A 23,885-nucleotide genomic window follows, 5' to 3' on the forward strand; every position below is an offset into this window, starting at 1 on the left:
TCTACTGTCCAGAGCCAACAGGAACTGTTAATATAGGCCAAGATGACTTCTTTAAAACGTGTTCTTTGCCTTTGGCTACCCTCTTGTCATGGGGGCCTAGTTTTCAGTTTTAAGCTCGCTCAACCAGAATAGATAGCATATGCGCAACACTCGTTTAATCTCACAAGCGACACTCATGTAGTCAGCCGAAATAGCCTGATCAGTTTATTAATTGATATGTTGCCACACCACCTCTTATCATCTTGTATTCTCCTTATAACTTTTATACAAAAATGTGCACCGATTTTCTGTGCCACAACTGTTATGCTTTGTCTATTTCAATGTATGTTCCTGCTGTTGGGGCAAGACACGACTGCTTGTTAAACTAACTCATGCACGTAAAAATAAAGAATTTAAAAAAAAAGAAAGCACAGATTCACGGTGCATGGCCATCAGGTCCCAGTGCTTCTCTACCAGGATCATAGGATTAAACCAACTCCATGAAGTCGCTAGAGGAGGAGAGGTAAGTAGTACTGAGGGAGCCTCTGTGCTGGATAAAGGGGAGTAAAATCCTTCCTTTAATGGCATACATGAGGTGGCCACTATAACGAAGGACAGGGACAATAACGTGTCAGGGATGCAGGTTCCTAAAACTTTAGTGTTACTTTAAAAAAAAAAACACACAAAAAAACAGGTCTCTGTTTTTTTCAATTAAAATTAACTGCCTTCAATTTAGAAATGGGGACTACCTCCTCTTGACCAATAATCTGGCTGCATAGTCTCACTCAGTATACTGGGACAGCATAGATTCCAGAGTAAACTCTAGCCACACATAACTTATATAACTTCTTATTGCATAAGAAGGGAGTGATGTCTCTAGAAGAAGGCCTGAGTCAAAAATAAGTACCAGACATGTATGCATTGGATTAGCCAAAAAATATTAGGTTATGTATAAGTGCTACTCTCTCGAGACTGTGATGAAATATACACAGTCCCGTATGGTTCCGGTAAAAGAAATCCTTTATTGAAGCTTTAATGTAATACCAAATGACTTGTGACAGGGAAGTGGGGAGAACAAATGGGGCATGTGGTTTATATATATATCTTTGAAAGTTTTTAAGGTTGATCTGTAAGTGTCTTATGGCACGAAACACAATGTATTTGTTTTATTCAACTGCTTTTTAGTCCTTTTGAATCCTTGATAAATGAATCTCTTTTACTGGCATTGTGCTTCATTCCAGTCTAAAGGCAAAGCTGCACTTAAATAGGGGGAGGTGTGAGCTTAACTCTTAAGTAAATAAATCATAATAATAGATGAAGTTGCAAAGGGGAGTCATATTAGCTGCATATGCCTGCTACAAAATTAGTACTTAATGTCAGGGACCAGGAACCAGACAGAGACAGAAGTAGATGCAAACACACCTTTATTAATAAATAACAAATAATAAACAAAAGCAAAGTCCAGGAATCAAGCAGGGGTCAGTCACCAGAGCGGGTAGTCAGACAAGCCAGGATCAGGAGCACGGAGAGCAGCGGAGTCAGGAACAAGGCCGGAGTCAGGAACCAGGAGCAAACAGGAAACACAGGAACAAGGAGACTTCTGGGAAACAGGAAACCACGCAAGGGCAAGGAGGTTCTGGGCTTAGCTGCTTAAATAGGCAGAACTGATTAGCAGCAGGGTTGATTACTACTCACAGGTGAGTAACCGTGGCAACAAGCAGAAGGAGCTGATAGTAATTGCAACTGAAACTCAATCACTGAAACAGAAAAGGGTTGCTGTTTAAAACAGCAAAGAAACCCTGACACTTAATTAGTAGATTTCTAAAACTGAATGACGCTACTAAAAGTCCAAAATAAACCAGGTAGCTGGCACCCAAATTGCAGATGAATCGATTAAAAAAAACTAGAAAATGAATGTATAAAAAAATGTCAAGTGTCTAAATTAGTAGAAGCTTGTACCATCCATGGATGAATTGTATCAGTAAAGTTAAACAGTGGTCACAAGGCTATAGTTTCTAACAGTGATAGATGGACAATTAGCAGGTTATTCAGATATTTGGATATTAACAAAAGTCATAAAAGTAAACCCTTAAAATGAACACATTAAATAAACACCTTTGCGACCCAGTCTAGTTTCAAACTGTATAGAAAAAAAAGAATGGAATTGGGGACACAACCGGAACATGCATTTCTCAACAATGGTGCTGCTGTAGAGACCAGAATTTATACAAAATACAGATTAAGAAACAGCGCAAACATGGCCAGGATGCTATTTGGAAAAAAGCTTTTATGCAGAACATACAAAGCTAATGCCATATAATCTGACTTAAAAAGATTAAACCATGGACCTCTAAACAGAGGGAAAACCTAACATGGTTTGATAAAGAACCTTTCACTCTCTTTTTTTTTTTTTTTTGGATGGATTTTCATTTGGAAGCATCCAAAGGATTAGTTGAATTCACAACATCAACTGTTGTCATGTTGGGGATCAGTAAGGGTACATGAGTCATCTCATGGGAATCATTAGGTCCAAAGATCGCTATGCTGTTTTTTTTGTTTTTTTTTTAAATACTTAATACTATTTATGGATAAAGCGCTTGACAAATACAGAAATACAGAATTGACGAGGTACAATGTAACAATTGTGTTAATACAGTCGGAATCTTTGGTATTGGTATTTGTTCCGAGTGTCCTCTGTCCTACTTGGTCTTTTGTTCCGGTTTGTCTAAGTACCATTGGTTTGCTGTTTATTTAAATTTTTAGATGTTGCAATACTTCACAATAACGATAATGTTTAAACTATGTAACAAAGCTTTTCGACAATGTATATGGAAGCTTATATTGTCGTCTACCTCTCTGGTCGGGCTCTTGGCCCCCGTCGCCCCCCGGCTACCGCCGGGCTGGGACAGGTCCTGTCTTGCGTATATTCCCGATTTTTGGTGTCGGCCCGTGGGCTTAATCTTTACCAGAAAGGCAGAAAAGAGAGAGTACAAAATTTTTTCCCTTATCGCCTGTAGTATGGGTTCTAGGAATAATGCAAATAGTAGAGGCGAGAGTGGACATCCTTGTCTCGTGCCATTGCCAAGGCGAAAGGGTTGGGGACGTGTGCCTATGATTTTTACTTGGGCCGTTACGTTGCTGTACATTGCTTTTATTGAGGCGACGTATTTTTCAGGGAATCCCAGGTAGGTTAGTAGCTTGAAGAGGTAAGGCCACTCTACTCTGTCGAACGCCTTCTCAGCGTCGAGGGATACCACTAAGGTGGGTGTTTTGGTTGTTTTTTGTCACCAAATGATGTCCATGTTCCTTCTGGTGTTCTCAAATAGTTGGCGGCCTGGTATAAAGCCCACTTGGTCTGGGTGTATCAATGTTTTCAGGATGGGGTTGAGTCGTTCTGCTAAGACTTTAGCTAGTATCTTGATGTCGTGATTTATCAGGGAAATAGGCCTGTAGTTTGCTGGTAGCATGGGGTCCCTGCCTGGCTTCGGGAGGAGGATTATGTTTGCCAAAGACATCCCTTTGTCTGGGTTGCCTGGCCGCCGTAAAGTCGTTAAATAGCTGTGCTAGCTTGGGGGAGAGTTCCTCCCGGAACGTTTTATAATACCCCCCATCGAAACCGTCGGGGCCCGGAGCCTTGTGGCTTTTGAGGCTTGCTATGGCCTTGTCGATATCCTCACTAGTTATGTCTTCCGCTAGGTGTTGTGTCGCTTCGCCTGTTAGTTTCGGCAAGTTCAGGTTCCGTAGAAAGGTGAGCATGGTGTCTTCCACCATTAGTCGTTGGTTATCATTTTTGGGTGTGTCGTTATATAGCTTTCTATAGTACTCCGTGAATATTTGGGCTATGTCAGCTGGGGCGTTTTTTATGGTTCCGTCGTTGTGCTTAATTTCTCCTATGTGGGATCTTCTTTGTCTTGGCCGTAGGACTCTTGCTAGTAAAGTGTCTGACTTGTTTGCTTTTTCATAATAGGTTCTCCTGGACCAGGTGAGATCTCTGACTGCATCGTCTAATAATAGTTCTGTAAGTGATCTCCTTGTGTCTCGGAGTGTCTCGGCCAGAGTAGGAGTGGGTGTCGTCTTGTGTTTCATCTCTATGTTACCTAATGCTTCCAAGAGTTGTTTTAAATCGCCGTGTTTTTGGGCTATGCTGGTGTTTTAATGAAAATGCATTTTTGTTTTTTTTGTAGGACCCATTGTACCCTGCGGTACAGTTGCTTCATGATTATTCCATCCATTATTTGAACATCAGGATCAATCTCACACTGCCATGGCTTTGCCAATCACCACAACTACATTTTTACAGAGGGCTCTGTAGCACAGAGTGTGAAATAAATCTCCATCTCAAGAAAACAAAGAATGACATTGTCAGGCATTTCCATTATTTTGTCCATCCGTGTACATCTGCTTGTATTTGTGAGCAACCTGCTTTTTATATTTTGCTATTAACAGAGGTATTATTCACAGACTGCGATGGGAAAAGTGGTATTTAATTTAACAGAGACAAACTCATCTCTTGTAATAGAATCCAGTCTCAGCAGAGCAGTGTTGAGCAAGTCACTGAACAATGAATAGAAAAGGCTACACTTCCAAGTAAGCTATAAACCACATGTATGCTTCTATGAAGGTTGACATAGTTGTAAACATTAAAGGGACACTATAGTCACCTGAACAACTTCAGCTTAATGAGGTTGTTCAGGTGAGTGCTACAGCTACCCGGAGCCTTTTTCTTGTAAGCACTGTATTTTCTGAGAAAATGCAGTGTTTACATTGGAAGCTTGGAACACCTCTTGTTGCAGTCAATCAGACGGCCACCAGAGGGACTTCCGAGTTCAGAGGCCCTAAAAAGGCCTCTCGTCCGATGCATTCTGGGTGAATGCATCAGACGGGCTATCAGCACACAAAGCACTGTGAACGCGCTTTGTGTGCTGATAGCCTGTCAGCACTGCTGCGGGCGTGGCTTCAGCTGACAGCTTCAGCTTCAGCTGACAGCTGAAGCCCGAACCCACAGGGAGCTGACTGTCCACAATAGTGGTTGAAGGGGGGGGGGGGGGGGGAGACCTACTCTCCTTCCCCCCCCCCCCCCGCCCCCACCGCTGTGCGGCGGGTGGGGGCCCTAAAATTATCAATAAGGGGGGGGACCTACTGTCCCCCCCCCCGGCCCCCACCCCTGTGCGGCGGGTGGGGGCCCTAAAATTATCAATAAGGGGGGGACCTACTGTCCCCCCCCGGCCCCCACCCCTGTGCGGCGGGTGGGGGCCCTAAAATTATCAATAAGGGGGACCTACTGTCCCCCCCCCCGGCCCCCACCCCTGTGCGGCGGGTGGGGGCCCTAAAATTAAAATTATCAATAAGGGGGGGACCTATTGTCCCCCCCCGGCCCCCACCCCTGAGCGGTGGGTGGGGGCCCTAAAATTATCGATAAGGGGGGGGGCCTACTGTCCCCCCCGGCCCCCACCCCTGTGCGGCGGGTGGGGGCCCTAAAATTATCAATAAGGGGGGGACCTACTGTCCCCCCCCGGCCCCCACCCCTGTGCGGCGGGTGGGGGCCCTAAAATTATCAATAAGGGGGGGACCTACTGTCCCCCCCGGCCCCCACCCCTGAGCGGTGGGTGGGGGCCCTAAATACAAAGGGGGGGGGACCCTAGTTAACCCTCCCCCCCCCCCCCAAAAAAAAATTATCTCCCTACCTACCCCCCTCACCCTAAAAATAATGAGGGGGGGAACATTAACTAAAAACCTGTAAAAAAATAAAAAAATAAAAAGAGATAAAAAAAACTTACCATTCGATGTTTTCTTTCTTCTAAAATCTTCTTTCTTCAGCCCAAAAAAGGCCAAATAAAAATCCATAATAACCGACGCAATTAAAAAAAAAAAAAAAAAAAAAACCGAGCGCAAAAAAAATAATCCATCTTCACCCATGGAGGGCTCCGCGCAGACTGAGCTCCGCAGGGTGGGCAAGGCTTATAAAGCCTTGCCCCGCCCTGCAATTAGGCTAAGAACACTCTGATTGGTGGGTTTAAACCAATCAGAGTGCTCTTTGTCATTTTACAAGCGTGGGAAAGTTCTTTCGAATTTTCCCACGCTTGTAAAATGACACAGAGCACTGTGATTGGATGGATTTCAAGCCATCCAATCACAGTGCTCTGTGTCATTTTACAAGCGTGGGAAAGTTCTTTGGAATTTTCCCACGCTTGTAAAATGACACAGAGCACTGTGATTGGATGGATTTCAAGCCATCCAATCACAGTGCTCTGTGTCATTTTACAAGCGTGGGAAAGTTCTTTGGAATTTTCCCACGCTTGTAAAATGACACAGAGCACTGTGATTGGATGGCTTGAAACCCATCCAATCACAGTGCTCTGTGTCATTTTACAAGCGTGGGGAAATTCCAAAGAACTTTCCCACGCTTGTAAAATGACAAAGAGCACTGTGATTGGATGGCTTGAAATCCATCCAATCACAGTGCTCTGTGTCATTTTACAAGCGTGGGAAAATTCCAAAGAACTTTCCCACGCTTGTAAAATGACACAGAGCACTGTGATTGGATGGCTTGAAATCCATCCAATCACAGTGCTCTGTGTCATTTTACAAGCGTGGGAAAATTCCAAAAAACTTTCCCACGCTTGTAAAATGACAAAGAGCACTCTGATTGGCTCAAACCCACCAATCAGAGTGTTCTTAGCCTAATTGCAGGGCGGGGCAAGGCTTTATAAGCCTTCCCCACCCTGCGGAGCTCAGTCTGCGCGGAGCCCTCCATGGGTGAAGATGGATTATTTTTTTTTGCGCTCGGTTTTTTTTTTTTTTTTTTTTTATTGCGTCGGTTATTATGGATTTTTATTTGGCCTTTTTTGGGGCTGAAGAAAGAAGATTTTAGAAGAAAGAAAACATCGAATGGTAAGTTGATTTTATCTCATTTTTTCTTTTTTACAGGTTTTTAGTTAATGGTCCCCCCTCATTATTTTTAGGGTGAGGGGGGTAGGTAGGGAGATATTTTTTTTTTGGGGGGGGGGGAGGGTTAACCAGGGTCCCCCCCCCCTTTGTATTTAGGGCCCCCACCCACCGCTCAGGGGTGGGGGCCGGGGGGGACAGTAGGTCCCCCCCTTATTGATCATTTTAGGGCCCCCACCCACCGCTCAGGGGTGGGGGCCGGGGGGGGACAATAGGTCCCCCCCTTATTGATAATTTTAGGGCCCCCACCCGCCGCACAGGGGTGGGGGCCGGGGGGGGACAGTAGGTCCCCCCCTTATTGATAATTTTAGGGCCCCCACCCGCCGCACAGGGGTGGGGGCCGGGGGGGGACAGTAGGTCCCCCCCTTATTGATAATTGTAGGGCCCCCACCCGCCGCTCAGGGGTGGGGGCCGGGGGGGGGACAGTAGGTCCCCCCCCTCATTGATAATTTTAGGGCCCCCACCCGCCGCACAGGGGTGGGGGCCGGGGGGGACAGTAGGTCCCCCCCTTATTGATAATTGTAGGGCCCCCACCCGCCGCACAGGGGTGGGGGCCGGGGGGGGACAGTAGGTCCCCCCCTTATTGATCATTTTAGGGCCCCCACCCACCGCTCAGGGGTGGGGGCCGGGGGGGGACAATAGGTCCCCCCCTTATTGATAATTTTAGGGCCCCCACCCGCCGCACAGGGGTGGGGGCCGGGGGGGGACAGTAGGTCCCCCCTTATTGATAATTTTAGGGCCCCCACCCGCCGCTCAGGGGTGGGGGCCGGGGGGGGCAGTAGGTCCCCCCCCTCATTGATAATTTTAGGGCCCCCACCCGCCGCACAGGGGTGGGGGCCGGGGGGGGACAGTAGGTCCCCCCCCTTATTGATAATTTTAGGGCCCCCACCCGCCGCTCAGGGGTGGGGGCCGGGGGGGGCAGTAGGTCCCCCCCCTCATTGATCATTTTAGGGCCCCCACCCGCCGCACAGGGGTGGGGGCCGGGGGGGGACAGTAGGTCCCCCCCCTTATTGATAATTTTAGAAAGCGAGCTGAGCTGTCAGTCAGACAGCTCAGCTCGCGAACGCGCATTCCGCGCACATGCGCGGTAAAGCGCTCAGGTTCTTCATAGGGCGGCATTCAATGCCGCTCTATGAAGAACGCGATTGGTCCAGCGCGAAGCCGTCCCATTGGGCCCCGCGATTTCGTCATTTTGACGAAAAAGGGGGCGCGGCCTAGCGGGGAGCTCGGCGCTGGAACGGAGGTAAGTTTTTAATATAAAAACACCGATTTTTTTTTTTTAATTAATGAAAGTTCATATAAAAGCAAGAAGGAAGGCTGGGGGACCTGTCTTTCTTGCTTTTATATGGTGACTATAGAGTCCCTTTAAGTGATAATGCCTGGCTACATTATGTCCAGGTATAGGCAAAATGTTAGTTTTCTAGCAAACTGCCACAAAAGCTCTGTATACGAATTTCTCAGAAAAAATTGGTGTGACCTTGTGACATGTAACCATATAATTCACAATAATAAATGCCTTCATTTTTGGAAAATAAACAAGCAACACCCCTGTGGTTAGCATTTCCTAAAGATATTATTTTCTTATGTTGTTCATTATTTATGTGTTCTCTTACTGTAAGGAAAAGCTTGGACTTTCGTAAAGCATGCACACACAGTCTAAATAGCTCACATTTTAAAGGAATTATGTCCACCTACATATTTTGTTTTAGTTCATCAACAAAAACCCCAGCTGCTGTATTTTGTCATCTGTGGGTAGTGGAGATACCATAAGTAATATTTCAAGAATATAGAGTAGGTGTGAACAACTGGTTTGTTCCCTGGAACGGTTATATCCTGCTTCGGTGTTCTGGTGACTGTTAAGAAGTGTGCTTAACCCCTTAAGGACACATGACATGTCTGACATCTCATGCTTCCCTTTTATTCCAGAAGTTTGGTCCTTAAGGGGTAAAGGGATTTTACAGTGTTCGAGTGTTATAGTGTTATTCCAAACGCTACAGTGCCCTCTTGTACTTCCCCAACATAGCAGATAAAGGGTAAAAAAAACAAAACAACTTTATTTACTCATCTGATTCCAGCGACGTCATCCGATGGGGGATCTAATGCACACGAACGGCGAGCAGCTGCATTAGGCCCTCTGCATAAGAAAGCATTGCCTCGATGCTTTCCTATGTGGATTTCACAGATGCTAGATGTCCTAATGCAGAGTGTGAGGACGTCCAGCGTCATTTAGGGGACCCAGAATCCGGTAAACTCCCAGAAGTGCCTCTAGTAGCTGTTTGGTAGACAGAGATCACAAATTCTGCAGCTATTCACCGGTTATTAAAATACCACTTTTGTGATAGAGCACAAGTATTTGGCTGGTCAGTGTTAATGAAAATTGTAATCTATCAAACAATGAAATAATTCATGTACATAATGACGAAGGCTCTTTATGCTTTGCTACAAGAGCATTATGGGAAATGTAGTCCACAACATTTGGAGTTCCACAGGTTGCCTATCTATGCTCTAGAGGGCTATGATAGAGATGGGCTATAGGTAATATCAGGTAACACTAACAAAAAAAAAAATGTGCAGAACTGAAAGACTAGCATTTAGCCTGCTTACTGGCCCTGTTATGAAACTTAAAAGTGCTATTACAAACATGCAAAACATATAGTAAAATGCACACAACCGATTCACAAAAAATAAAAAAAAATAAAGTCTCACCCTTTTGGATCAGTTCTTCCTTTATAATAATTTAATAGTATTTAAATTACTTATCATAAGTTATATTTACCATGTATAATGGTGTTCTGCACAGTCCCAAACAGTATTGAATCCCCCTACAGTATTTGCCTTAGCCAGATAGAGGATATTCAGATAGTGAACATACATTAATCCAATTAAGTCCGATACATTGCCTAATTGAGTTAATGAATATATTATAAGTGGTACTGACATCATTTTGTTGTATGACTGTTACACAACACTATCTGTTGAAAGGACCATATTATTCATATAGATCATTACGGTTATTATATTACCAGTCCTTCATTGCCAGAGGATTTGTTGAGACACTTCTTGGTACAATATGCCAAGAAAATAATATGGAGAAAGGTACCTGGCAACACGTAACGATCATTCAATGGGGACTGCGGCTGGATCCACTACCTTCCTACATGACCTCACCTGCTCACTCATTCTTTTGTTCCATTTCTCTTTTTGGCACTTAAGATAATTACTTCCTGATTTATAAAAAGCAATTATCTTGGGAAAAATCATGTTATGTTATATTGAAATGTCTGGCCTAGATTTGTTTCTGCACCAGCGGTACTTTCTCGCCAAATACACTACATTCCCTGGTTAAAAACAAACTATTGTTCGAAGTCTAGACATTGAGATAACCAAAGCCATTATCAATTATATACACACAATAAGCCATTTTGTAAATCGATTTTCCAGTATAGAAATGTTAACTTATTCTCCAACATGAACTTTATTTCCACACACTGCATTGGCAGATAAATTATTTACGACATAACTTGCCTCTCTATATTGTCTTGCAGACACCAAAGATGCGAGCTGAAACCACTGTTTTATTATGCAGAATAGTATTACTATAAAAAGAAGGGGAGAAATAGCGCTAACTCCAAAGGCAGCAGAATAAGGTCTGTTAATTAGTTACCCTAATAACCCAAGAGGAACCAGGAAAAATACAGAAAGAAACAGACTGCGCCAAATAAGAAATACTAGATAATCTTATACACACACATATTTATATATATGTATACATATTTTTATATATATATATATATATATATATATACACACACATACACACCACACACACAATATTATATATAAAAATATTGAGATATAACAATAATAAAGAGTCCCAACAGAAAAATTATTTTTTTGGAAATAAAAACCTTTTGAAGGCAGTGCTATTTTGGAGGTCAGTCTGTTATCATTTTGAACACTAAGGCGGATAACAGACTGACCTCCAAAAAAGCACTACCTTTATTTATTGTTATACATAATATTGTGTATACATTTATATCTGTATAAGTTTATCTAGTATTTCTTATTTGGCGCAGTCAGTTTTTTTCTGTATTTTTGTATTCCATTATGTCTGCTTGTGCGGACATGACGTGCAGTAGACAAACCGAATCTTGTCAAAGGTTATAAGCCACAAAGGTAAAATGCTTAAAAGTGACTTGCCACTATTCTGGGTTGCCTGCTCTGGGTAGTCCATAAAAAAAAATAAAAAAATGTATAAACACGATAAGAAGCTAAAAAATAGCAAACTTATTAACACCTTTAACCCCTTAAGGACACATGACGTGTGTGACATGTCATGATTCCCTTTTATTCCAGAAGTTTGGTCCTTAAGGGGTTAAGCTGGCATGCAAAACAGCACTATGCAAGTTTAACAGAATGGATGTATGAGGTGGCAGTATTTATACATAGGGTATTTTCAGTACAACGTTGATTGACATGGAAATATACATGTGCACGAATTAACAATATCACTTTCGTTCGTACCTTTGGCCTTGGATTGCCAGTAACTTTGCATGTGAATGTAGCGGGCATTCCCTCAAATATTTTATAATGCCTCAGTTTTGTCTCAAATTGAGGAGGTGTGCCATTTTCCAAAGATTCATCTCCATGCTCCACTTCCTCATCAGATTCTTCAACAGGGGAGCGCTCCAGACGATATTCGATCTCACTGATAAGTCTCTGCTCGAAGCTCGACACCTTGTACTCCTATAAGGCAAAACAACATATACAAATTGAACAATCTTTAAATTTTGATTTAATTCATGAACAGTTTCCACTATATACAATCCCCGAACACCACCATTAAAAAGGTACTACTAGAAGAACACATGATAGTAAAAAAAAAAATATATAACATTTGCAAAATGTATTCTAAAGAAGGAATATTCATTTTAAAAGGGACACTATAGGCACCCAGACCACTTTATCACATTGAAGTGGTCTGAGTATCCTGTCCCTGTTCTCTTAACCCTGCAAACTAAAACATTTACATTGCAGTAATAAGCCTGCATCTAGTAGCTGTCTATTAGACAGCCACTAGAGGCGCTTCCAGCTGTTTCAGAGAGATGAGTGTAAAAAAAGTGTGTGTGTGTGGGTGGGGGGAGGAACACTTTTGTGTTAGGAATACAGCTTTGCATTTCTAACACTAAAGTGTTCTTTTAAAGAAAATAACAAAATAGTTCATTGGAATGACTGTTTTAGAACTTAGAATAATAGGATAAAATAAAGCACCGGGAGTTAACTAGCCTACTGTTAAATTGTAATATTTCCGTGTGACGAGGTAAATGTAAGTTTTAAACAGAATAAGTCTTTATTCATTACAAAGGAACAGATTTGTGACACTGTTCACATAAATTCCGCACTTTGCTATAAAAATGATGAGCAGACGAGTTCATGCTGCTCTTTCATGAATATTGAAAAATATGCACGCTGGACCCAACTTTTTTGTGGCAATCGGTAAATGAGGTATGGACCGAATTTGTGACCATTTTATTTGACATGAGTGTAATGATATACAAAATGTGTCAGAAGTATTTGTTTATTGTACAATCAGTACCCTTTGTTAGCGTAAACAGGGGCGAACGACCTAACAGTCAAAGGGTCAAGACTCTATTAACTTAATCATGTAATAAACTAGGAATAGACTTGTCAGGTCAGTATTTTCTGGGGACATTCCTCGTCAGGGGACTTTCCTACTTTTTCTTTCAGTTTCTGGTACTTGTTGCAATTCCCTTAATGTTTAAAGTTACCAGAAATCATGTTGCAATTCCAATCACGTCCTTTGTTTACGTAGCTACCATAATAATAAGCTACACAGAACAGATAGGAATTAGAAGACATAGAAATCCCCTTGATTAACATGGCAGATGTTTCTACAAATGTTTTGGGGGGAAAACCTCCTTAGTTAGGTCAGTTGCAGATGTATTAGTGAATCATAGACGACAGATCACCTGGAATCTTTTTTGATGAATGTACAAAACACTTTTTGAATGTCTTACGTCCTCAGAGGTTCCGAGCTAGCATATGGTTGAGTACCATGTCTAAGACAAGTTGTATCCATTAATCCACCAAATAAAAACTGCTGTATTTCTGACCATCATTTTATTGTAACATGTAAAGCAATGGATAGATAGTATTTTGATTAGTGCTGGATAAACCATAAGGTGACCTTTGGCAGCAATCTAGGCCCAGTGTTTAGAAAGGGGCGCTGGAACACAGAATTTGCGTAACTCCTTTCACCACATCTATGTAAAGAATGAATGGCTGCACCAAACCAGTAACTTGCCTTCGGCCCTGTGGCATCTCAATCCTTCCCTAAAACTTTGATAATTTTTTAAACCAGTGGATACCATCTCAGTCACAAAGTAACATCAGCAGCTCATAAATTACGACATCACTGAAACAAATGGTTAATCCCTTGATCCTTGAATGTGGGACACGATAAATAAAAATTGCATACCAGGCAAACAACCTTTATTGTGGAATTACTGTACCTTTAAGAGGTGTGTCAGTAACCTTGTTTGGTTAACGTGGGCTCAGAGGCATTAAGAGAAAACAAACATAACACCAACGTCATGCAGTTAATACAATGCAAAGCATGCGTGACCAGCACACATTGATGACTTGCTGGAAAAGTTAAACTTTTAATTTTTTTTTGCTTATACTGACTTTACAGTATACAGTGAGCAATCTTTCTTCTATCTGGTTAATGTGAAATCTCTGTTACATTATTAGGTTTAATGTTTTCTTTATCAAGGTCTAATAAAATTAAGTACAATATGATATTGCTTGTTTTAGCAGGTTTCAAAAATATCCAAATATTTCCACAAAATGGGGTACAGCAGTGTTGGCTGACCTTTGGCATGACAGGTGCTGAGAAATGTATTTTCCCCATGATTCTCAGCAAGCCAGAATGCTGGCCAAGCATCATGGGATGTGTGTCAGACAGCCGCTGCCATGTCAGAGTAGAGTGCAGTCAGAATAAAGATGAGTAAAAGTGCAGAAAGGAAAGTATTCAGGTAAAGAGAAAGATAGGAAAAAAAATAACCTTTTGGGTATCAAGTGTGCTTTCTACAGAGGCATCGAGAGAGGCAACTTCCTGAAAAGGCAGAAAACAAGATAAAAAAGAAGGGGCAATTTTTTAATTTTTTTTTTTTATAGACTTACTATGTAACATGTATTGATGCATTTTTTGTAATTAGTGTGCCCTATGTTAGACGGAATATGTTCATACAGCACACCTTTATGTATATTACAGATGATAAATTACTGCCCCCACCGGTTGGTGTCAACCCTCACGTTATAAGATTCTTCCTACATAATTTTTTACATTCAGATTTTTTTTCCCTTGCAAAGCCAGTAGATTATTAACCTTTCTCAGTAGTTTATATGATGCAATTAATTCTGAAGAGCCGAGCGCTATATTTAAGGGATACTATAGGCATCGACTTTATGTTAATGAAGCAGGTTTGGTCTGCAGTCTCACTGCTCAATTCTCTGCCATTTAGGAGTTAAATCACTTTTGTTTCTGTTTAGGCAGACCGAGCCACACCTCACATGGCTGACTGACAACCTGCATGAAAACAAAATGGTTTTATTTTCAATTAGATGCAAGTGATTTAGAAGTTTTTGATCTCTTGTAAATTGAACTCTAATCACACAATAGGAGGCTATTGGCAGAGCAGGAGATATGTAAATCTAGATTAAACAGACTGTGCAGTACAGAAGCCTAAAACATATAGGTTACTTTTCAGGAAGTGTTTAGGAAGGCTGTGCAAGTCACATGCAAAGAGGTGTAACTAAGGCTGTATAAACAAAATGAATTAACTCCTAAATGGCAGAGAATTGAGCAGCGAGACTGCAGGAGCATGATCTATATGCAATGGTGAAAATATACTGGCCATGTGCTGGTGTTTATCCAAATAAAGGTTAGCTGCATTCATTCTCATTCTACCTTGTCTGAGAATGTTTGGCAATCAGTGGATTCAGTTTATGCAAGCTCAGGATGTTAGGAGGTATTGCTCACCAACAGTGTGTCTCAGTCCATAAATGCAGGACCAAAATATTATCCATATGAGCTTACCAGGATTACTGAACTCCTTGCTAAGACAGATAACTGAAATACACTGTACAGAACTTGTCTCACGTCACTGTTTATTCCTATATCACCTTCAAACATGGTTTAAATCAGCAGAATACATTGGTTGTCTATAAATTGAAAGAAACAATAATAATACCTAAAGTACTGTACATAGAATGATGGCATAACTTGTACTCATTTCAAGGCACTGTACAAATCATTAAATTCTGCCTTGTGTACAAATGAAATGCCTCTCATGGCTGTTTAGCTCAAGCACTGGTGGCACGATTCATGCAAAAAAGGCCGCACAAAAATATGTAGGAAATGTGCACTTTAGACACTCCACTGAGGAAGTGAGAGATCAATGATACAAAGCTCTAGTGCACATTTCGTTTTACTGTATCCTTTATATATAATCGGAATTTGTTTCATGATGCACGGACAGATACGTGATGGTAGTTTAGGAACCTGGGGAAGCTCCATTTAATGTGTAATTTTTAGTGAGCAACCAGACTTCCTGGCAACTGTAGCAACAGCACATTTTCAAAAGTTAGAAGAAAATGTTATATTTTATAATAATTAGTTATCCCTCTATTTAGAGACTAGCAGCCACTGGCAGCACAGACTGCACTCTGCATGCTTGTATTGCAGCAACATGGCACTGGATAACGTCATTCAATGCATTCCAAAGTCATTTCCATGTGTTCATAATGCTTTCCAGGCACCGCAGTCATCAGAAATTCCCTTTGTCCCATTAAATAGCACTGCAAACAAATGCCAGTAGCTTATACATTTATTCAGCCATTTCCAACATTTTCCAATATCCCCCCCCCCCCCCCTCCCCAAATACCAGGATTTAGAACTATCCTAAATCATCAGGGAGTTCAAATGTAACTCCCCGGACAGTGACATCTTGTAATAACGATGAATATCACCACCACAAATGCCAGGTTCTGATTGGCTACTGGCATCAAAAACCTCAGCAGTTTTACATTTTTTTGGTCTCAGAGTTTAAAAATGATGATGCCATTCCAAAATGGCCACCCCTACTCTTAGAGATCCAAGAACTTCCACTAGCAATTATAGTTAAACTCCTGTTTTAAACTTTTATACAGAATTATTTCAGTGACAGAGCTGCTTTAACTTAGGTTGCAAAAAGAACATTTGGCTCAAGCTTACGGATGGATAAAACAGAAATTAGGACACAAAATAAAAAGGGAAATCTATCGGCATTTTTAAATAACAAGTTTCACCTTGTTCCTAAAATCCTGTTTAAATAATTTATATTTTTATTTGCTTCAATCTCTATGGCTCGGAGTTAACATTCCACTCACATCAGAATGAATTGCTGGCAGGCATTGGATTTTTTTTTATGCACACTGAAATAAATATATGTGGGTATTTTCCATGGCTTATAAACTGTGGAATGTACTGTAAAATATTTTTATGGATGGCTACATACAAAAAATGGGCTTTGGTATTACAAATAGTAAGAAGAACACAAAAAAGTGCTTCAGAACAATAGATTTTTCATTATTTACTTGCTTAACATCCCCAGTGCTACAAGTGAAAACCAAGGTTAAATATCTTAAAGTGGTGTAACATTTGAATAAAATAGAGAGAGAGAAAAAAACTACTTAACATCACTCAACACAAATGACTGATCTGGAACGGTGTTGCTGTTAGCCTGATGTAAAGTCTGATATGCAACCAAATATTTATGAGAAGTCATTGATTCACCTGCTTACTTCATGTATGTTTAGCACTTGTTTTAAACACATTACAAATATTTAAAAATATGGGACATTTATAGCGTGAACATATTGTAAGAAGCAACATTTGAAATAATGTGCAGCTGGTGATAAATGGAATGTCATTTTTTTTCCAGGTGACAAATGCAATTTAAAAGTACAGTTTTAGACTATGTGATCTTACATTAATATTAGGATCATCTTCTGGTTCTTGGAGGCTAAACACTGTAGCTGCACTGTCAGCACCAAGCAAACGCCGTGCCATTTTTTCCTCGTAGGTCAATTTCTAAATATACAAGAAAACAACAAAAACAGAAAGACAACTTAGTGTTTATTTTTTATTTTTTTTTTACTGGTTATTCTCTCCTATTTCCAAGACACAAGAACACGATTAAATTCATGGATGCCTTTCCCAAATAGTATTCTTTGTATTCCTCATTGAGTAAGACATTCCACTAAAGATGGAGTGCATTTTATATATCATGTACAGTATACACAAAATAAATAAATGGTGTTTTGTAAGAACTATAGCTATGCATTATGGTGCATTGAGTGTTTAATGCTGTCCCATTATGTGGAAGATCCATTCACCAATTTTGTTAAAAAAAAAATTACCAAAATATTCTATAATCATAATATCAGAACATTCTGAATTAACGTCTAGATAAAGAGGACACAAAGCAAACTCCTAATTAAAAAAAAATGAAAGCTCCCATGGCTACAATGCAATGAATAGCAAACATTTTGTGTACAGTAAGGTGGGTAAAGATGTGGAATTTGCTAGAGGTAGGTGGCGTTGACAAATACAGAACATACTTTTTGCTCTTGGAAGTGTTTCCATAACAGTAGACATTACAGATTTCTAATACTATCCATGGAATCGCCTATATAACTATTTTCACATCCAGCAATGCTGGTTTTGTTTACTCAGCAATGTCCAGTTTTTCCATGGGGGATAGAGGATGTTTACATTCTCATGCTGGTGGACTGAAAGCAAGATATAATGTCAGAATGACCACGGGTTTTCTTGGTCTTTAAAAAAAGAAATGGGCAGAACTAATTGAAGCAAAGTATATTCCACTCTACTTTTGTATTTTATCAGTCCTATTTATTGAAGTTATTCGAAACATAAAATCTTTCAGTCTTGTCACAGAATCTACTTTTGGATGAGGACTCGTTTTGGGGGCTAACAATAGCAAATAACCTGTTCCAGTTCACGGTTAATATTCAAGAAATAATCTTCTAGAGTGAACGGAAAAGACTTCCCATGTAACAAAGCAGTAAAGGTAAATTCAAGGGCTTAGCTATGCATCATTAAACTATGTTTTTAACTAAAATGACTCTAGGAACATAGAGAAAGCTAGACTAGAGCTCAGAAAGGCCTATTATATGGGCTCTTAATGGAATACCGGCTGGCCATTGTTCAGAAGATCGTCTTTGAAACGCAGCTTTCTCTCCAAGTCTTGAATCACAGCATCTTTTGTCCCCTGTATCTCTTCATCTGATGCTATGCGGGCAGTACGGCCCGATCGCTTTGGGAAACCTCTGTTGAAATAAACAGGCATATCATATTTAGTGGTAGTGTGAAGCATATTCTGACAGTGACAGTATCAAGTCTTGCGAGGCAATATTAAGAGGCAAACAAATGAATAGAGAAACATGAAAGTGGAGATACATTAACAAACATCTGTAGCTGTAGGAATAGTGTGGGCTCCTGATTTCAGGAATGAATTTTAATACCTTTAAATGAATAAGTGATGCTGAAAACCTGAATTATAGCACGCAACTTTTGAAGAGTTATGTTGATGTTAATAGTAAAGAGCTATTTTCACGAGTACAGAGGAATTTAATCTGCCATTTGGTATCACTGCACAGAGTCCAGATGATTACTTTGCTTAATGTCTTAATGTCAGCAATTTAAACCACCGGTCCTGCTAATGAAGTGCTGCAGGAACAATGATAATTGACCAAACAAGTACAAGGGAATTCACCCTGACTCTTTGATTTCCTCTCTCTCTACAGAATATAGCATTACTGCTGATGGCAGGTCAAAGGCATTCAATAACAGAAAATAAACACACATAAGCTATATCCTGTTACGTCTTGTATTTCAAGGACAGAATCTTAATGAAGCCAAACCTATGTTCAATAAAAACACGCATTCACAGCACCCACAAGCCTTTTTCCTCCACTCTCCATCCATTAAGTACCCTTATTCACATTACCTATACTTAGTTTGCCCTTTAATCAAAACAACAATCCTTTATCTAAAAACATGTGTGCACCGTGGGAATTCTAGAATTAGGCAGATCTTGAACAGCAACAATCAATACAATGGTGGAAAGCTGAAAGCAAGCTAGTGACTGATCTCTCTAGGGAAGACCGAATACCAATATACATCAATATTGATCTGTTATATTCACAAATATATATCCCAAATAAATAATTACAGTGATGTAGTGGGAAATTCATTATAAACATACATACATACTCGCATGCACACTGAAAAGGAAAGCTCACAGGTGACTTAATCCCCCACAACTGCTTACTGTCAACGTTTTAAAATGGTTTAATGCCTAGGTTGGTCGCCGTCTTATCTTTAGGTGTTAAACCCAAAAGTTGGTTCCTTATCACCTGAAAGCATTGCTTCCGGTCTCCTCCTTTTGCCACTGCACAGTCCAGAACGTTTTGCCTTGGTGCCTGGTGATCGGCTGAGATAGTCAGCTGATGGTCTCAGCTTTCTGGACTGTATGGCAGCTGGAGATTTCAGGAAAGCAGTGCTGATTGGTGCTGGATATCAAATTTGTGTTAAAACAATTCAATGTGGTTTAACTTCTGTAGGTAAGACAGGGCTCTCTTGCCATCATTAACAACTATTAAGTTAAAGGGTGGGAGTGTTTTTTTCAATATAGATTACCGCACACAATAATGACAAATAGACCATGGAGGGAGGATCACTATGCCACCATACTTTGACACAACGTTTACTATTATTACTTTAGTGCTAAAGGGCTCTAAACCAATACGTACACTCGGGTGTAATTACAATTCTTTTCAAGTCATATGGGGTGCTGAAACCTCTAATAAATATTCATTACCCCATGGGTTAGCACATTCGCAGAATAAAAAAAAAAAAAAAGACACCTCCCTAATAGATTGCATGTGACACGTAGTTGTAAAGCTTATAACTCATATCCATCAAAATCATAACATAATAAATACACATGCATTCAGTGCCGGAAACATTCATATGTGAATTAAAAGTTTAATGACACACCTGCCACATATTAGCATCATCACGCACTGGGCTGTTCACAACCTTCAGCTTGTGACATAACTGAAACCCAGAGTATGTGTCGTTTTTTTTCCTTGTCGGTAACCTAGCAATTTTTGTCTATCAATCTCGACATTTCAGGATTAAAAATATAATCATGGTTTGGGCTCAGTTTAAAAAATTATAACATTTTACAGAGACATTATTAACAGCTCTGTCCTCAGCCAATGAGCTACCCTGCACTGCAGGGCTGAACTCTGGAGAGCAAACGAAAAGTCCTGCTTAAAAAAAAACATCCAGTGCTCCAGCTGCATTAGAGGCACCATAACCACTGCAGTAAGCTGTAGTGGTTATGGTGCTTGGAGTGTTGCTTTAATGGATTAAATGGGTGAATGTACGAATTTCCTCTGCAATGTAATGTTGACTGCAGAATTCCATAAACTTTTTATTTTCATAATTAAGTTTGATACTTTTGTTTTACATTTATCAGCCTGAAGTCCACGATGAATGTGTAATTTCCTTTCTATCACATTTTGCAACCTCTTCCCATATGATGTGGGAGCAGTGTACAGGAGAGGAAAAAGGCAGACACAGTTTCAATAAATCGTTAAATATAATTATCATTTATCTTCAAGCCATAATACTGTGCTTTTAATGAAAGGATTAGCATACTGATAAAATGAGACGAAAGCATCCACTCTATGAAGAAGAAGAAGAAATATTTAATCAGATTGCAATTGAATTTGTTTGATTCCAGATACTGATAACAATGGTATAACAATTTTGGATTTAACAAACGGCATAACATCTTTCCCCTTAGGATTTTCTGAAGCATGCTAGACATTATTAAATTACTCTAGCTCTGCCATGAACAGTTTAAATTACTATAATCAAATCCAGATTACACATACGGTAATATATATTCTGCAAAATTCCTAGACAGTTACATATAGATTAAAAAGAATTCTCTTTTTTTTTTTTTTAGATCTGTTTCCCCCCCAGAAACTCGCAACAGCAATACAACTGTGAGTATGTGTCATTAAAATTAAAACGTAAACGTCCAAATTTAAACTTAAAGTAGTTTTTGATTATTCATTTAAAATAAATTATTTCCCATCAACATATCAGAACTTTTGTCAGAATCTTTAAATTTATGATGTAGCACTTTTGTTTACACGATTGGCTAATAGTCTGTGGTTATATTCTCATATAACCACAGACGTGCTACATCATAAATTTATATGGGAGTATAATAAGGAAGTTGCTGTGTGTATCTACAGATTGATACTGATTTAACCATTTGTCAAAGGAGAACAAAATAAAGTCTCAACCCACACAGCATTCCATTTCATGTCAAGACCACGTATACACACCCATTCCATGCCAAGACCATGCATGCACAACCATTCCATGCCAAGACCACGCATGCACAACCATTCCATGCCAAGACCACGCATGCGCAACCATTCCATGCCAAGACCACGCATGCACAACCATTCCATGCCAAGACCACGCAAGTATAATAAGGAAGTTGCTGTGTATATCTACAGGTTTATACAGATTTAACCATTTGTCAAAGGAGAACAAAGTCTCAACCCAAACAGCATTCCATGTCAAGACCACGCACGCACAACCATTCTATGCACGCACAACCATTCCATGCATAGACAACCATTCCACGCCAAGACCCTGTATACACAACCATTTCATGCCAAGACCATGTATACACAACCATTTCACGCCAAGACCATGTATACACAACCATTCCACGCCAAGACCATGAATACACAACCATTCCACGCCAAGACCATGCATACACAACCATTCCATGCCAAGACCATGCATACTCAACCATTCCACGCCAAGACCATGCATACTTGACCATTGCACGCCAAGACCACGCATACTCAACCATTCCACGCCAAGACCATGCATACTCAACCATTCCACGCCAAGACCATGCATACTCAACCATTCCACGCCAAGACCATGCATGCACAACCATTCCACGCCAAGACCATGCATACTCAACCATTCCACGCCAAGACCATGCATACTCAACCATTGCACGCCAAGACCATGCATACTCAACCATTCCACGCCAAGACCATGCATGCACAACCATTCCACGCCAAGACCATGCATACTCAACCATTCCACGCCAAGACCATGCATACTCAACCATTGCACGCCAAGACCACGCATACTCAACCATTCCACGCCAAGACCATGCATACTCAACCATTCCACGCCAAGACCATGCATACTCAACCATTCCACGCCAAGACCATGCATACTCAACCATTCCACGCCAAGACCATGCATGCACAACCATTCCACGCCAAGACCATGCATGCACAACCATTCCACGCCAAGACCATGTATACACCGGGTGTAAAATAAAATGGTCCATGTGACCTAAAATTATCATCTCCGGATTGTTTTTAGGCCTGCTTCATGAATAAACCTTTGGAATTCTCATCATATAAATCTTTTTAGCATGACCCTACACCTATCTCAAGAATATTTATTTTCATTTGATGACTAGCATTCACCTAAATGAGAACAGAAGGGTCATACATATGTGCAGAGCTAAACTATCACAGTCAGTCCAGCAAAGATATCACCCACAGATATAAAGAACACACTATAAATTTTCCAAGACATGCGACTTAGCTCTATGACAGAATAAGTACGTCTAGAGAGACTATGCCAGCCTGGTTATATTTTATGCCTCTTATATGATGTTTTCTAATCTAGTGAACAAACATACTATTGAAAGTATGAGATTAAAACAAGAACGAGTGAATTGGATGTGCTTCTGTAATGTGATTATCATTGTCTGTTCTTTGCCAGTGTATGCGTAGGTATTTCCTGCAGGGACATGCATCCTGTCAGTACCCCCTGCTCTCATCAACAGTAACTTCTGAAGATTTGGCAGGTCAGTGAAGCGTGGTCTGACAACCATCCCGATTGTAGTTTCAAGTCTGTATCAAATTGATACATTTCTGGGTTTCTGTACACAAATACATGTGAGCTGCATCAAATACGTCTTTGATTTATACGATCAACACTTCAGAAGCTCGGTAAACATAAAATGGCATGCAGGCATACAGAAGTCTTGTTAGCCAATACCATTCCTTCAGGGTCACTATCTTCTGTTGGCATTTTTAGATTTCTAAAACTCCAATACAAAAATTTGGCTTGCTAGGCTTTGTCCTTGCCGCCACTAACGCCAGGTATTCCAAGTTACAACTTGTTTAGTCTTACCTCAGATTGCCATACAGATTTAAGGGCCCAAAATCCAGAGTTAAGTGAATAACCTGGTCTGCTATTTGCACATTTTTCTTACTCTGCTTTCTACACCGTTTCTCTCTATTTTGCAATTTATATTTAATATATAAATTTCTCAGAATGTTATACGCACACACACTGTGACGCTCATCCTATGTATGATTATATCAATATTTTATTGCTTATGCTTTTGCATGCCCTTGATTAAGTAAATTATAGAAAAAAAAAGTCACGAAATATCCAGGTAAGGAGACTTGGAAGAGTTAATATGTTTGATAATTATATATTTTACTGCCAAATTGGTAGCTTGGGAGAGGTTTCTGGATTGTTTCCTTACTGTTTGATAAGTCAGGTGCAAAGTCTTTGTGTAATAATGTCATCTAATATTTGTCTAAAAATAAAATTAAAGTATATTTCTAATAACCCATTACATGTTGGAGGTAGGCACTCTACAATTAGAAGAAGGACTATAAGCATTGCAATACTGAACATGGACAATGATCAATATAAAATTCAATGTGGA

General features: G+C 40.4%; 1 protein-coding gene across 3 annotated transcripts in view; it reads right to left on the reverse strand.

Annotated features, from left to right (window-relative positions):
• PALLD (palladin, cytoskeletal associated protein) overlaps nt 1-23,885 on the reverse strand; it is a 359,849-nt gene that overhangs the window by 34,100 nt on the left and 301,864 nt on the right. For 2 of the 3 annotated variants that reach the window (XM_063458192.1, XM_063458194.1), the window contains 4 exons: nt 18,204-18,339; nt 16,979-17,080; nt 14,012-14,062; nt 11,449-11,670 (listed from right to left, as the gene is read on the reverse strand). In XM_063458192.1, coding sequence (XP_063314262.1) covers nt 11,449-11,670; nt 14,012-14,062; nt 16,979-17,080; nt 18,204-18,339 — 511 coding nt within the window. The remainder of the gene's footprint in view (nt 1-11,448; nt 11,671-14,011; nt 14,063-16,978; nt 17,081-18,203; nt 18,340-23,885) is intronic. The other variant, XM_063458193.1, reaches the window with a different exon arrangement.

Source organism: Pelobates fuscus, chromosome 6 (genome assembly GCF_036172605.1).
Source record: "Pelobates fuscus isolate aPelFus1 chromosome 6, aPelFus1.pri, whole genome shotgun sequence".
In the NCBI taxonomy this organism is placed as follows: domain Eukaryota; kingdom Metazoa; phylum Chordata; class Amphibia; order Anura; family Pelobatidae; genus Pelobates; species Pelobates fuscus.